This window comes from Phalacrocorax aristotelis, chromosome 1 (assembly GCF_949628215.1).
Source record: "Phalacrocorax aristotelis chromosome 1, bGulAri2.1, whole genome shotgun sequence".
NCBI lineage: Eukaryota > Metazoa > Chordata > Aves > Suliformes > Phalacrocoracidae > Phalacrocorax > Phalacrocorax aristotelis.
The window spans coordinates 146,956,806-146,969,497 of NC_134276.1; the positions used below are offsets into that span (position 1 = coordinate 146,956,806).

Here is a 12,692-nt window from a genome sequence, read left to right on the forward strand (position 1 = left end):
AACAAGCAAAACACCACGACATTATGGATGTTGGCTGTGGGACCTTCGCTCCTTTATTTGACAACTTCTTGTTCAAGTTCTGTTTATTTTTATGCACCCTTTGAAAACCAGAAGAAACTAAAAACAAAAGTACCAGCAGAAATATATGAACAACTTAACACCTGAACTTCTCCATAGCAATTTCAAAGAAATGGGGGTGGTGGGGTGGTGGTGGGTGGTGAGGGGGGAAGGGAAGAAAAAGACTAAATGAAATTCTGTAGAGTTTCTACTGTGACAAACCAACCTGGGATATGCTGAGATCAATATGACAACAGGCATGGAGAGTTTTACATAGATAGCTTGAGCTTAGTAGAAGAGGATTTTTCATCCAAAGAAAAGTTTTATTATCAACATAAAATTAAGAAGCATACTAAAAGACTGGTTTTTGGGAATTCTCCATAGTAACAGAAAGATTCAAGTGGGACCTTCTGCCATGGCTTTATTTACAAAGGAGTAAAAAAAAAAAAGTGTGTCTAGCTTTTATTTGAAAAAACCTATGTTCCAAATTTTGTTACTGTTATTGTAATAATTGGGCACAAATACATTAAGGAGACTGCTGGCTTGGATTTAGTAATACATAATAAGTGATCCCTCAAAATTTGATAATGCAGAAGACTGAGATTGTATGTGCCCCCATAATATGTCCTACGTTGGCAAACAAATCATCATTGCCTAGGATTTCTAGCTATGTCCAAAGCACTACTTTTTAAAAGGCAAATGAGACTCTCTCCCGCCTCTCTACAAACCTTGAGCCAGCAGAGTTCAAGTTCACAAACTCACTTTAAAAAAAAAAAAGGATGCCTGACAATCATTCTTTTGGCCACAAGACATCAAAGAAATCATATGGCTGGGTATACGTGTGTCAGTCTCTCCAATCTTTTTTTCTCTCTCTGAATTCCAACAACAACAACAAAAATTCTAAAAGCATAATACAAAAACATCAGAAAGCATAACATAAGAATTTCTAAGCATCTCAGAAGGAAACAGCAGTACAAAAAAGATGTATGACTTAAAAAAGCCTATGGGATATTCTTGAGTCTTGATAAGAAAGCCACCTAACCAGTAGAAAACAGCTTACTGCAACAGCATAAAACACATGAACTTTAGTCTGCCTGAAAATTCACCTGTGCAACCTCGGTACAAACTTAAGAATTATTGTTATGTACGGTACAGAATTCTTCGTGACCAAAAAGGTGAGGGTTGACTATAACAGGCCTGGAGTTCTACCACATGCTCCAGGCAAAGCAGATTTTGACACTATTTTCAGAGATCAAATATGAATGGAAATACCTAATTTAAGTACACTGGACATTTAAAATTCAAAGAGGGCAAGTCATTACGCAAGCTGGTTACAGATGCAGATAAGGAGGAAAGGCCTCAACTACACTAAAAGAAACTTTGGGTTTTTTTGCTTCCCAACATAGAGGAAAACTGATAATGGACAAAGTAGCAAAAAGATACAAATGAGATACCACCCCTTGAAGCAGTGGTACTCAAAGCAAGAAGGCTCTCAGGGGGATTTATTTCATACAGGTAGGTGGCAGTATTATATTAAAACAAGGAGAAAAGAGAAACTGATCAGAAACTGGGACAGGTATTCCAACCTGTTCTTCCATGATTTTGTGATTAAGGTAATATATTTTAGACTTGATAATGACTTCTTACTGTAAGAAGTGCAGTGATTTCTTGCATCTCTGGTAGGGGTAATTATCATACATTTATAAGGTTTAGACACTTCCCTAAATTAATGTTTATCACACCACATTACATTTCTAAATTTCATCTGGTGGAAGCAAAATGAAATCCTTTTTACCACTTTGAATGTTATACATAGGCAGTTCTTTCTGTTTAATCCTGTTTATCATAGTGACAAGCTTGGCTAATCAAGCAACAGCATGGTACATAGTTTTACACTTCACATGGACAGTTGTCCTTGGAAATGAACTACATTGTTGAAGACAGAATTACTCCCTTATTCCAAAATATTATAAACTGGAAATATTTGAGTTGGATAAAATATTTTGGCCTAATTTGGCAAGTGGTTTTTCCCTACTGTTTTTGACCTCCTGCAGCCCCTTAAGACAAGACAGAGATGTTTAGAAACACACTGCCATCTAACTGAGTTTGTCCTTGTTTCCAAGAGATAACAGGAAAATAAAGTCATTAGGTGAACCAAGCACATGTGCAAGAGAGAGAGTGTGTGTGTGTGTGTCTCCACACACATGTGTGGTTTTTAGTAACTAACTGAAATCCTATCATTGGAACATGTCAGACATGAAAGTTCTAAGAACATCTGGTTTTAACTGTAAGGCTGAAAAAATTCATTAGAATATTAGAAAAAGAAAAAAACTCTAGCAAATTTTATATTTTTAACTAACAGACACCTAGTCGCTTCTACTTCTTCTAGGCACTTACGACTGTCTTCTTTTAAGCGCTAGCAAAAATTTCCCATTTAAAACCTTCTCACACACAGCTCGTACAGAGGTCTCATTTGATCATGCAAAGCCATAAAATGAGCTACGTGATACCACGATTCTTCACTTGGCAATTATGTTAGTGAAGACAGAATTGTACCTTCACTCTGTAAGTTATCAGAAGTTGTAAAGAAGTCAAAATCTTATTCTTATATAAAACTTTAATAAATAACTGAGTAAAAGGAGAAAAAGCAATGAGCCATGCTATGATTTGTTTAAAACGTTTTTCATGTTTGACCTCCCTTTCATTTAATGTCCTGTAGGAACATCTGACTCTTCTGAATTCGGAAAACTAAAATTATCAGAAGTACTAATTTCCTATAAATTGCATGTGTGTCATATGAGCTTGGAAATATATTACGACTTTGGTTAAAGATGATAAAATGCTACAGTTAGTCTTATAATAAGAAGGAAATGAAGAACAGAAAAATTAATTGCTGAGTGGCTACTATATTCTGACAAATTTTAAACTGAGGGTTTTTTCCCCATTATATGTTAAATTTGTAATCAATTAAGATATTCTGTGCTACTTAAAAAAGGCACACATTAAATATCCAACTTCACAAAAAGCACTGAAAATTCCTCTCCCCAAATATTTCAAGCTTGATAGGAACAGGCAAAAAGCATTAAGAAAGATAAGCATACAAGAAAATTGCAAATCCCACCTGATGATCCAAATATATGGCATTCCTTTGAAGGTGATGTGCAAGAATCTCATTCTAGCAGGCAGCAGTCAGGGGAAAAAAGGAAAGGGACAGAAGGTGCAGAATGCATGAAGATAGCTTTAAAAGATGTAAACTAGACAGTGATCTTTCTGTTTTATGTAGAGATGTAATGCTGTTTTTATCTGCTTTTCTTTGGTGAACTGTTAACAAGTTTTGATCCCGAAACAGTAGTGATGAAAGTTTGCCACGAACTAGACTACGAACTACTACATTACATTTTGGTTTTACATATAAAAGACAGTAAAGCTCATGTAAATGTCTACTACGCAGACAACTATAAACCCTTTGATAAATCTGTGTTTTAAACACGTCCTGATTTTTGTACACAGATTACAAATGATTGCATCTGATATGAGGCAGTATAAACAAATTAATCTCACGATTACTATTAATTTTTATTAAAACAATAGGTTAAAAACCTTCAACTTTAAGCTACAATACATTTTAAAATATTCCTATGTAATTTTGACTCAGCTAATATCAAAAAGCAATGAGTAAAGTCTCAAAGGGTTAATAGCAGAATGTCACATACACAAAGAGCCAATGTTACTCTATTCTACTCCCACAGCAGTCAGAAAATTTTGCACCAATGGTACAATCCATACTTTGATTAATGAATGACTATAAGTTAGTGAAAATGGTACATGACACACATTGCTTTATAGCTGACCTTTGGGCTGCTGGCCTCAAGTTTTAGTTGCATGAGCTGTGCTAGTGTGTGTTCCCGGATACTACTCAGTTCAGCTTGCTGCCGTCTCAGCTTTATTAGCAGCAGCGTGAGCTCCTCTGGCTGAAGGAGTGCAGTGTGAGAATCCAAAGAGTAGAAAAAAGGTTAATTGGTATCCTAAACAACACTTAATTAAAATAAGGGTTCTTAGTATCTTTCTTACAAAAACTTCCTACAGTGATACAACAGAAGATACACCATTTCCCCCCAAATTGACCACTTACAAATATATAATGAAGAGTTAACTTTCAACTGCTCAAATGATACCACAAATGCTGTAAAAGTGGTATATTCTGTGTAGAGGACAAAAATGAGTGAGGATTTTGTAAGTGAAAGTCTGTGCAGCCCTCAAACGTTTTCTGGCATGCATATCAAATTGATGATATTGACTTTAGTGAAGGGGAAGAATTCCTGCCCTTAGGATAACATTACCTCTACATCGACAGCCATTTGAGACTGGTGAAAGAATCAAAAAATGCCCTCAAGAAAATTTAGTTTCTAAAATAATTCTTCAAAAGTATGCATCAAAATAAGAGTAAAAATAATAAAAAACCCACCGCAATAACTGACCTACATCAGAAACAATTACCTTTCACACAATAAAACTGCACAAGCATGACAAAAAAAATTTTCTGTCCCACCTTTCACAGGTCTGAGGCTACCAGTTAATTTATTGCTTTACTTTTATGACTAAGATGTATAATACAGCCTTAGGAAGGGATGAAGAATAGTATTTAAAACCTAAGATTATGTATATAATGGAAATACAGTCACACTCAAATGGGTATATGTTAGGTTATTCCACAGAGATCAGTTTAGGTCAGTTTGGGGATCTCTACCTGAACCATTCCTGGGAATCACTTCTATTAGCAAAACTTGAAAGAAAACAAAACACTTAACATCACAAATATCTTTGTTATGTTCCTGTTTCCTTCTGTTTCTTACACTTCTCCAGAAGTCAATAAGAGGTTAAATATTAATCCAGCATTTTGATGTTCTCACAAATTCTGTGAGTTAAAAAAACCAAACCCACCAAATCCAAAAACCCTAAACCCCCACTTGCTCTCTCCCATAGTCACAGAACTTCCCCAAAGCAAAGAAGTAAAGAAAAAAGCTCCAGAGAACCACATATTAAATTACTGAAAAATGAATACCAGTTTCTTAGAATAAAGAAGAAAAATCCCTGAGAGTAAGTGGGGCACTGGCACTGTTGTAAGCTTGTACCAAAGCAGCCCACAAGAGGGAGCAAGGGATTGCCACAAAGCTTCAGTTGTCAAAACCATTTGTTTATTTGTTTTGAGGGAAAACCAACACTTTTTTTTTTTTAAACCTAATTGACCTAATGGCCAATCTTATAGTATACCTGGATTTAGAATACTTAATTTCAGAGAGTAATAAGCATGAGGATCTAGACTGCTATACAAGACACTTTCAAGTTTTCTCAAAAAATCAGTGACAATGCTTTCAGTCTGAAAATTCACATCATTTCAAAGCACAAAACCCCCCTTATTTTTTAAAATAAGGGAATTGAAAGTCTCATCTTCGAACAAAAGCAACAGTTAATCACTTTTTCAAGATCAAAAGTCTTCTTCGTATGTTCTGCAAATGCCCGATTGTAGTGCATTAGGAATAAACTATTTATATGGTACTTCAACGTTTGCAAGCCCATCGAACAGGAATTCCTACTTCTCTTTAGACATTCATAATGTTGCAAATGTTTTTGACATTGCTGCATTGTTTTTGGTACAGCTCTCGGGACTCTTGCAGCAACCACAATTTTGTTTAAAGAGCTACCTACAGGTTTCCTCCTCTGGCTCCTGCAACACTTGGGCTGCGGGCAGGACTTCTGGTTTCTACAGGCAGAAGCTTGGTCCTCCTTGCCCCCTACCCTGCTCATCAGCCCAGCTCCAGCAGCAGAGCCCAGGAGAGCTGATGGGGCTATGAACCCAAAGAAACGTCTGTAGAAGACAAGGCGCAGAGATGAGGCGCCAGCTGCCAAAGGCCAACCCGTAAGTTCCTGAAGATGCCAGGGATTCATGCTGGGAAGTGCAAGAAACAGGGGTCGAGGCAGAGGAAGGACCGACTGTTGCCTACAGTACGATTCAAAATCTGTATTCTCAATTCATTACTGTCTCAAACAGTAATTTCAGATGGACAGAGAAAGATTACAGAAAGGAGACAAAAACTGGTAAATAAATGTAGCCAATTTAGGACAATTTCTTAGTTTTTGGGTAACAGTTATGTTTCAGTTAGGAAGGTGGACAGTATTCACTAACATTACTTTGATAAAATACCTTCAATGAGAGTTTCAACTCTACCACATTAAAATGGGGGATGTCAGAAAAGACATCATTTTACCAAATGCAGTTTTAGCATCCTTAAGATTTCAAAAAAAGCGCAAACTTTACATCTAGGATTTTCCAAATACTTAATGGAGAAATACATGTCCTGTGATGTATCCTACCCTGTCCCAGGAATTTCTGTAATGTACCAAAGATGATTAAAAAATATATATATATATAAAAATCTGTGTTTCTCAAAGAATATCTGGAGTCAGTGGCTACACGATATTCTCAGAATTCAATGTAACCACACAGTACTTAATTTGCTTTAAAAATCCCTGATAATTAAAATAAAAGCCACAGTTAATGCAAACTTTGAATAGAGTAAGATTTCAGTGTTGCCTCTTCATACTTAAAGAATTATTCATAAGAAAAAACTCAAATAAAAATCCAACTCACTGTTTTGCCTTGGAGGCTCTGAGGAGTAACAGGCTGTAAACTCAGACCTGCTGGCATTGACCTTCTGTCAGGCACAAAGACATGCTGTACACAAAAAAAAAAAAAAAAAGCACAGTATGATCCATACTTATCTAAAGACTCAACAACCATTAAATGCTAAAAAGTAAGTCAAGCCAACTTCACACTCACAACAAATTTGCCACGATTTTTGCCAGCTTTGGCCAGTCATGCTCCCTGCTGATCTACCATCTAGAACACTTGAGTAAGCCACCTCTAACTTCTAGAAATAACCCAGCTTTCATAATTCATTTAATTAACAGTCCTCCCTCAAAGCTGTTGCCCTAATCATAGCCATGTAAATATCAACAATTATAGTGTTTCACCCATCACTGAAAGCTGTTTAAAATCCTAAGATCTCTGTATAGATGGAGTTGAAATCTTAAATTTACCCTACTGATTTCAAAGAGTCTTCTAATTACCCACCTCTTAAAAACAGCGGTTTGTGTTTCTAAGTTAATGGAATAAGCTAGCTGTGTAACTAAAAAACCCAAAACCCAACCAAAATACACCTACGCAAACTTAATAGCACGAATAACCGAAGGTAAATAATAATCTTGTATAAAAGATGCTAAATATGAAATGAAATAGTAGCATAAGTGTTCCATAAGGAAAAAAATATGAGAAAGCAAGACGCGGCTGAAAGGACAAGTAAACACATGCTCTGCAGCACTGGCCCTAGTGGTATTTCTCAGATTTGTGAGATGCACTGATCATTAAATTTCCAGTGCAGCTGCGACATAAAGGATGTCAAAACAAAGTGACTCCTTGATGATAGGGACCTAAAAATTTCCAAAAACTAGACTTAGTAATCAACTCAGTTGTTTACACTGCTTTAAGATGTAGTTAAAGATTTTTTCCCTGCATCAAGAAACACAAAGATACCTGAGATAAAGATTTAGGAAAAATGTACAGAGCACTTTATATGAACTTTAGTTTTACATCCAACTGAAAGAGTACTTTTCATGTGATTATCTCCAAACTATTAAAAAACATGCACAACACAACCATGATGGATATAGCTGAGCCACATACACCACCCAGGTTTACAATTCTTCATGCCTCCGTCTCACTGATGAAGACCAGCAGTCACACTAGTCAAGCGCTAAGGTTGGGTGCAAATAGGCTCTGATCTTTAGCAATCTCCTGGATAACTCAAAGGCATCGAAAGAAACAACTACACTCAGTTTTCTGCTGGAACCCAAGGCAGCCAAACTTGTGGATGAAGAATAGAACGCAGCATGTGGAATGAAATCTGTGTTTTTCAGTCCTCTTAGATTTCCAGTGCAAAAGCTAGAAAGGAGAAAGATTTCTGGACATAAAACAAACTATTCTGAGAAATTTCCTATGGAGTCCTTTTCTTTCCTTTAGAGAAACATAATATCATGGACAGTAATATTAGGACAACATGTTTTCACCTGGTATATTAGAAAACTCTTTTTACAACCTTTAGATTTTTACACGCTTTTTAAAATCAAACCTTTCTCCATGAAAAATGATGTAACTGAAACTTCATTATTCTAAAATATACTATAGTGCAAGACTAATTTTACAGTAACCATATACTTTCTGCTAAAACCCCTTGTAAATAAGATTTTTGACTATTAAAACAAGTATTTTTACCTTAGTATGATGCGTTCTATGTCTGCGATCAATAGTTACATCTCCCCTTTGCACTGGTGAAGACACTTCTGATCTGTAGGTCCGCTGTGGGGAATATCCTTGGAAACCAGCAATTGAACCGTGAGAGGGTGAGGTGGGAATCGAATGCATCGTCTGATCAGAAATATTCATCATAGTTTTTGGGCTACTTAAAGTACTGTGTCTAGTAAGAGTTGTCTGCTTATTGTAAAACTGACGTTGCTGCCATTCATAGAGCTGCCACATTGTGTCATCGCGCATCGACCTCCGTTTTTCTTCGGCTGTTACTGGTCCTATGGCTCTGTCGTAAGCCGATGGCGTTACGCTGCAGAGGCTCTCCGGCCGTGCTTTGCTGTTTCTCGGCAGTGTTCTGTAGCCTTCTGGGTACCGGGGTAAAACTTGAGGTCGATGGCTTGGCATGTTTCTTGGTAGTGTCTGATATGAGATAATGCTGAAACACAAATTTTCTTTTTCTTAGTGGACAGGATTAATACTACGGCAGTATAAAGTTTTTCAATATTGGTTAGGTTTATCTAGCTAACTCTGACTTTTTGTTTCTTTTTAAATTACAAGTGTCATTTTAAAAACATGCAAGAAAATCCAGATGACAATTAAAGAATCAACTATACTGATTGAATGCACTGCAGCAGCCAAAACTGGGTCCTCTCTCTGATTAGCTGCTTGATTATATAATCCACATTTCATCTTTTTACCAGTATGACAGTCTAGTAGTGTCAAGTTTAGACTAAATCTTGTAACTTCTCTATGTGCTGGAGAGGTCAAAGTTATGAAAGCTTTAAAACTCTGTACTGTTTCCATATGAGCCCATTTTAAATGTTCTCTTTTTCAGAAGTGAAAAAATCTCCTGTTGTTTCCCTAAATGAATTCTTGAGCAACTACTATGGACATAAAAAAATCATTTTTTTTTTTTTTAATAACAGGCCAAGGAAAAAATAGCAGTAATTGTCTAATGAAATTATATTTTGCAATTATGAAGGACAAGCCATTCCATATCAGCTATTCAAGCAAAACAAATAGCAAAATATTTCTTTGTTTGATAAGAATATTGTATTGCTTTTCAACTCGGGTATGAATTCAAAAGCTTATTCTTTAATTTATTGCCACATTAGAACTCTGGAGTGCTACAGTCATTTAGCAGCTTTCAGCATTAGTTGAACTGCAAAATTCTCCATACTGAGTATCGATGCATGCCTAAGTATGACAAAGCATTTCTTGTTTTTTTCACAGGACAGAATCTAGGTCATAAACATTGATTCATTCAACTCTTATCTAAAATTCAGATGAGCACCTCTTAAAGCCTTTTGCTACTGATCACATCTATGATAGATGCTTGCCCAGATACAAAAACTGATCTCAAATTGGACATGATTCAGCCATCAGAGGGCAGCAGCTTCTAGCTACACCCCAGACTAATTCAAACTAAAATCCCTGCCACCACGAGGCACCAGAATCTGAAGATGGTTTTGAATGACTTTGGTGGCACAAAAACATTAAAGAAATCATGGAGGGCAAATGGCAAGGTGAATCAATATTATGCATGTTAGATCCTTATGGAATAACTACAAAGGAAATTGATGATGGTAAGAACCACTTTTTACTGAAAATAGTTAAGCTGAGTATTTATGATCACCTGTTACATTTTGGAGATTAAAACTGCTATAAAGAGCTTTATATACAAAATCTGCTACAGTTTCTGAAACTTTCCAAGAATTAATGAAGTATTATCCCCATTTTGTAGACTGGACAGCTTTCCGTTCTCACACACAAAAAAAAGGGAAATGGATTCTAAACCTTATTATTTTGATGTAAAACGTGCTTAAATACCTCTAAATTTCTTAATGTAGCATACCATAAATGACAAGGGCTTTTCTCCATATCCATATTTTAAAAAAACAACCAACCAAGACACCTTTATGTTCAATTTTTAACTTTCAGAATATTATTTTAGCTACACACAAACGGGTATGGTGAAGTCTGATATTTTCATTAAGCTCTCCAGTAGCTAGATACACCTCACTCACTGAAGCTCCTCTCCCATTTCATTAATTAAATGGGCAGTGTAATCCTTTTAATATCCTGTACAACTTCAAGAAAAGCTGTCTGAAGTTCTTGCTATGTAAATATAGCAATTTAAAGTCTGTATACAATTATTTTTGAACATTTAGGAAGATAAGATATCCATCTTCCATTGGTAAACCATGAAAACTTTAAAGCCAACCGCCTCAATATTAAGCCTTGTTTTACATCATTTGATAAAATCAAAACAGATTCACCAATGTCCTGCTGATACTTACAAAAATGTAATTCTAGTGAAGTCCAAAAAACAACTCTAGACAGTACTGCATCTTAAAGCTGCCTTGCATACCAAGGGAGGCTGCTGCAGCCAGTCAAGCAGCCATGCACACTGTGAGGTTGCAAAATACTTCTGCAGCTGTCACCATAAACAGCTCCCTAAAGATGTTCCTATATAAAGAAAAGGCTTCTGCATGAGTTTAGAGACTCCTTATAGACACCTTTAGAGGTTGTCTCTAGGATTACTGTTGGGTAGCAATACTGGTTCTGGTGTCTAATTTGGGGAAGCGACATTGCCGATAAACCTTTAAGGGCCCAGTTCTGCAATATTATGAATACCCTCAGATCAAAACCTCAAAATAGCCCTTCATCCTAAAGAATGCAAATACCAGCTGGCCCAGAATACAGAACTTTCCTGTGCAAATCAAGCAAAGGGCGGCAAAGTGCTGATGGAAACCTGGTGCTGTACAGCAGGCATTTATTATTTAGGATGAGATTTATATGGGCAAGGGGTGGGAAGACAGGGGCTCACACCCTAGGTTAGCAGCAACAAAAAACCTCACTTAGTACCATACAATCCTTCTGTATTTTTTCACATTTAAGAAAGGCCACTCAAGTGAACCATTCTGGTGAAAATATTTACTCGTAACTGACGTGCAGAATTAATTTCATAAAATGATACTGAAGTGGAATGCTTTTATTTAAAAACCATTTATTTTTGGTTATAAAAGGTTTGTCTTCCTCAAGGCATCAGTTGTCTTTATTTGAGTGGCTCTTGTGAATCTAGATGTCTAGATCCATGGAAATGGCAGATAACACCTTCAAGAATTAAAAACTGCATTGCCATAATTCTCCTTAATTTGTCAGGAAATCTACTAAGGGGTCAGCATGTTCCTCTGAAAAATTAGTAGAATTAGTAGAACCCTATTCATTCTAAATCAAGGACAGATAACAACTCCTATGTGATAAATAGTTATTTAATTGAAACTGTTCTTTAACATTTTAGTATTCTCAAAGTCCTAATTGTTTTTTCAGTCGGACACATCACAGATACTCAGATTGGTCCACCATGATTTCTCTAACACATTAGAAAGAGAGATGCAATGGAAAGCATCTTTGTTAAAAGTCAGAAACTTTTCACCTTTAAGTGAAGACTGCTTTTCTCAAAAATTCAAGTTATGAGGTCTTACTACAAACAGCCTTACTAGCCCCTCATCCCAACCTTAAGCTTTAACATAAACTGGAGCTTCTTTCTACTCTCATTCACCAACTTCAGTTCTACTTAAATTTCTGTCTGCAGCCAGAAACTGGCAATCTGAACAAAAACAAAATTTAAAATTTATATTAAACCACATTCTAAAGACATCAGTATACATTAGAAATTTGGATCATTATTCAAGGCCACTTCCACACAAAGCAAAAAAGATAGCTCAAGGCCAATTCTTTTTCTGTTTACTACCTTTATGTAGAACTGCAGTTGAAAGCATACCGTTTGCGTTATCAGTGCCACCCTTATTTAAGCAACACGGGGCCTCTATAGTCAAGAACAAAATACTGTTAATCAGTAACATATTGTTAACAGTACTTCCCTCTGTTTGATTCCCACAATGAAATCAGTTTTAAGGTTTATATACTTGTTCGCAACTGAAAAATTGCGCAGCTATTCAAGTTTCTCTTGTTTGGTTGGAAGTTTTACAGTCCAATTTAAAAAAATCTAATAGCATCAAAGAGCCTTCTCAGTTCTCATTACACAAGCATGCATAATAAAATAAATGTCAGAGTGTGCAAGTCACTCTCTGTACTGAAAGTTCGAACTTGATCAAACTACTTATGTTGAGTACTTCACGAAACAACACATTAACAATTCCTAATTATATTTAATGAAAGACTAAAAGCAATAAGGAAATGTTCAATCAATTTTAGCAAATATGTGTCAAACTGAAGTAATTTTTTCAAGTTTTTTGCAAAAACTGAA

At 36.0% G+C, this 12,692-nt stretch overlaps 1 protein-coding gene across 13 annotated transcripts in view; it reads right to left on the bottom strand.

Moving 5' to 3' along the window:
* Window positions 1-12,692, bottom strand: part of PLEKHA5 (pleckstrin homology domain containing A5) — a 173,645-nt gene that overhangs the window by 31,294 nt on the left and 129,659 nt on the right. For 6 of the 13 annotated variants that reach the window (XM_075114728.1, XM_075114652.1, XM_075114750.1 and 3 more), the window contains 3 exons: window positions 8,387-8,855; window positions 6,707-6,790; window positions 3,909-4,028 (listed from right to left, as the gene is read on the bottom strand). In XM_075114728.1, the coding sequence (XP_074970829.1) occupies window positions 3,909-4,028; window positions 6,707-6,790; window positions 8,387-8,855 (673 nt within the window). Of the gene's footprint in view, window positions 1-3,178; window positions 3,233-3,908; window positions 4,029-6,706; window positions 6,791-8,386; window positions 8,856-12,692 lie in introns of all 13 variants that reach the window. The other 7 variants (XM_075114694.1, XM_075114702.1, XM_075114720.1 and 4 more) reach the window with 2 other exon arrangements.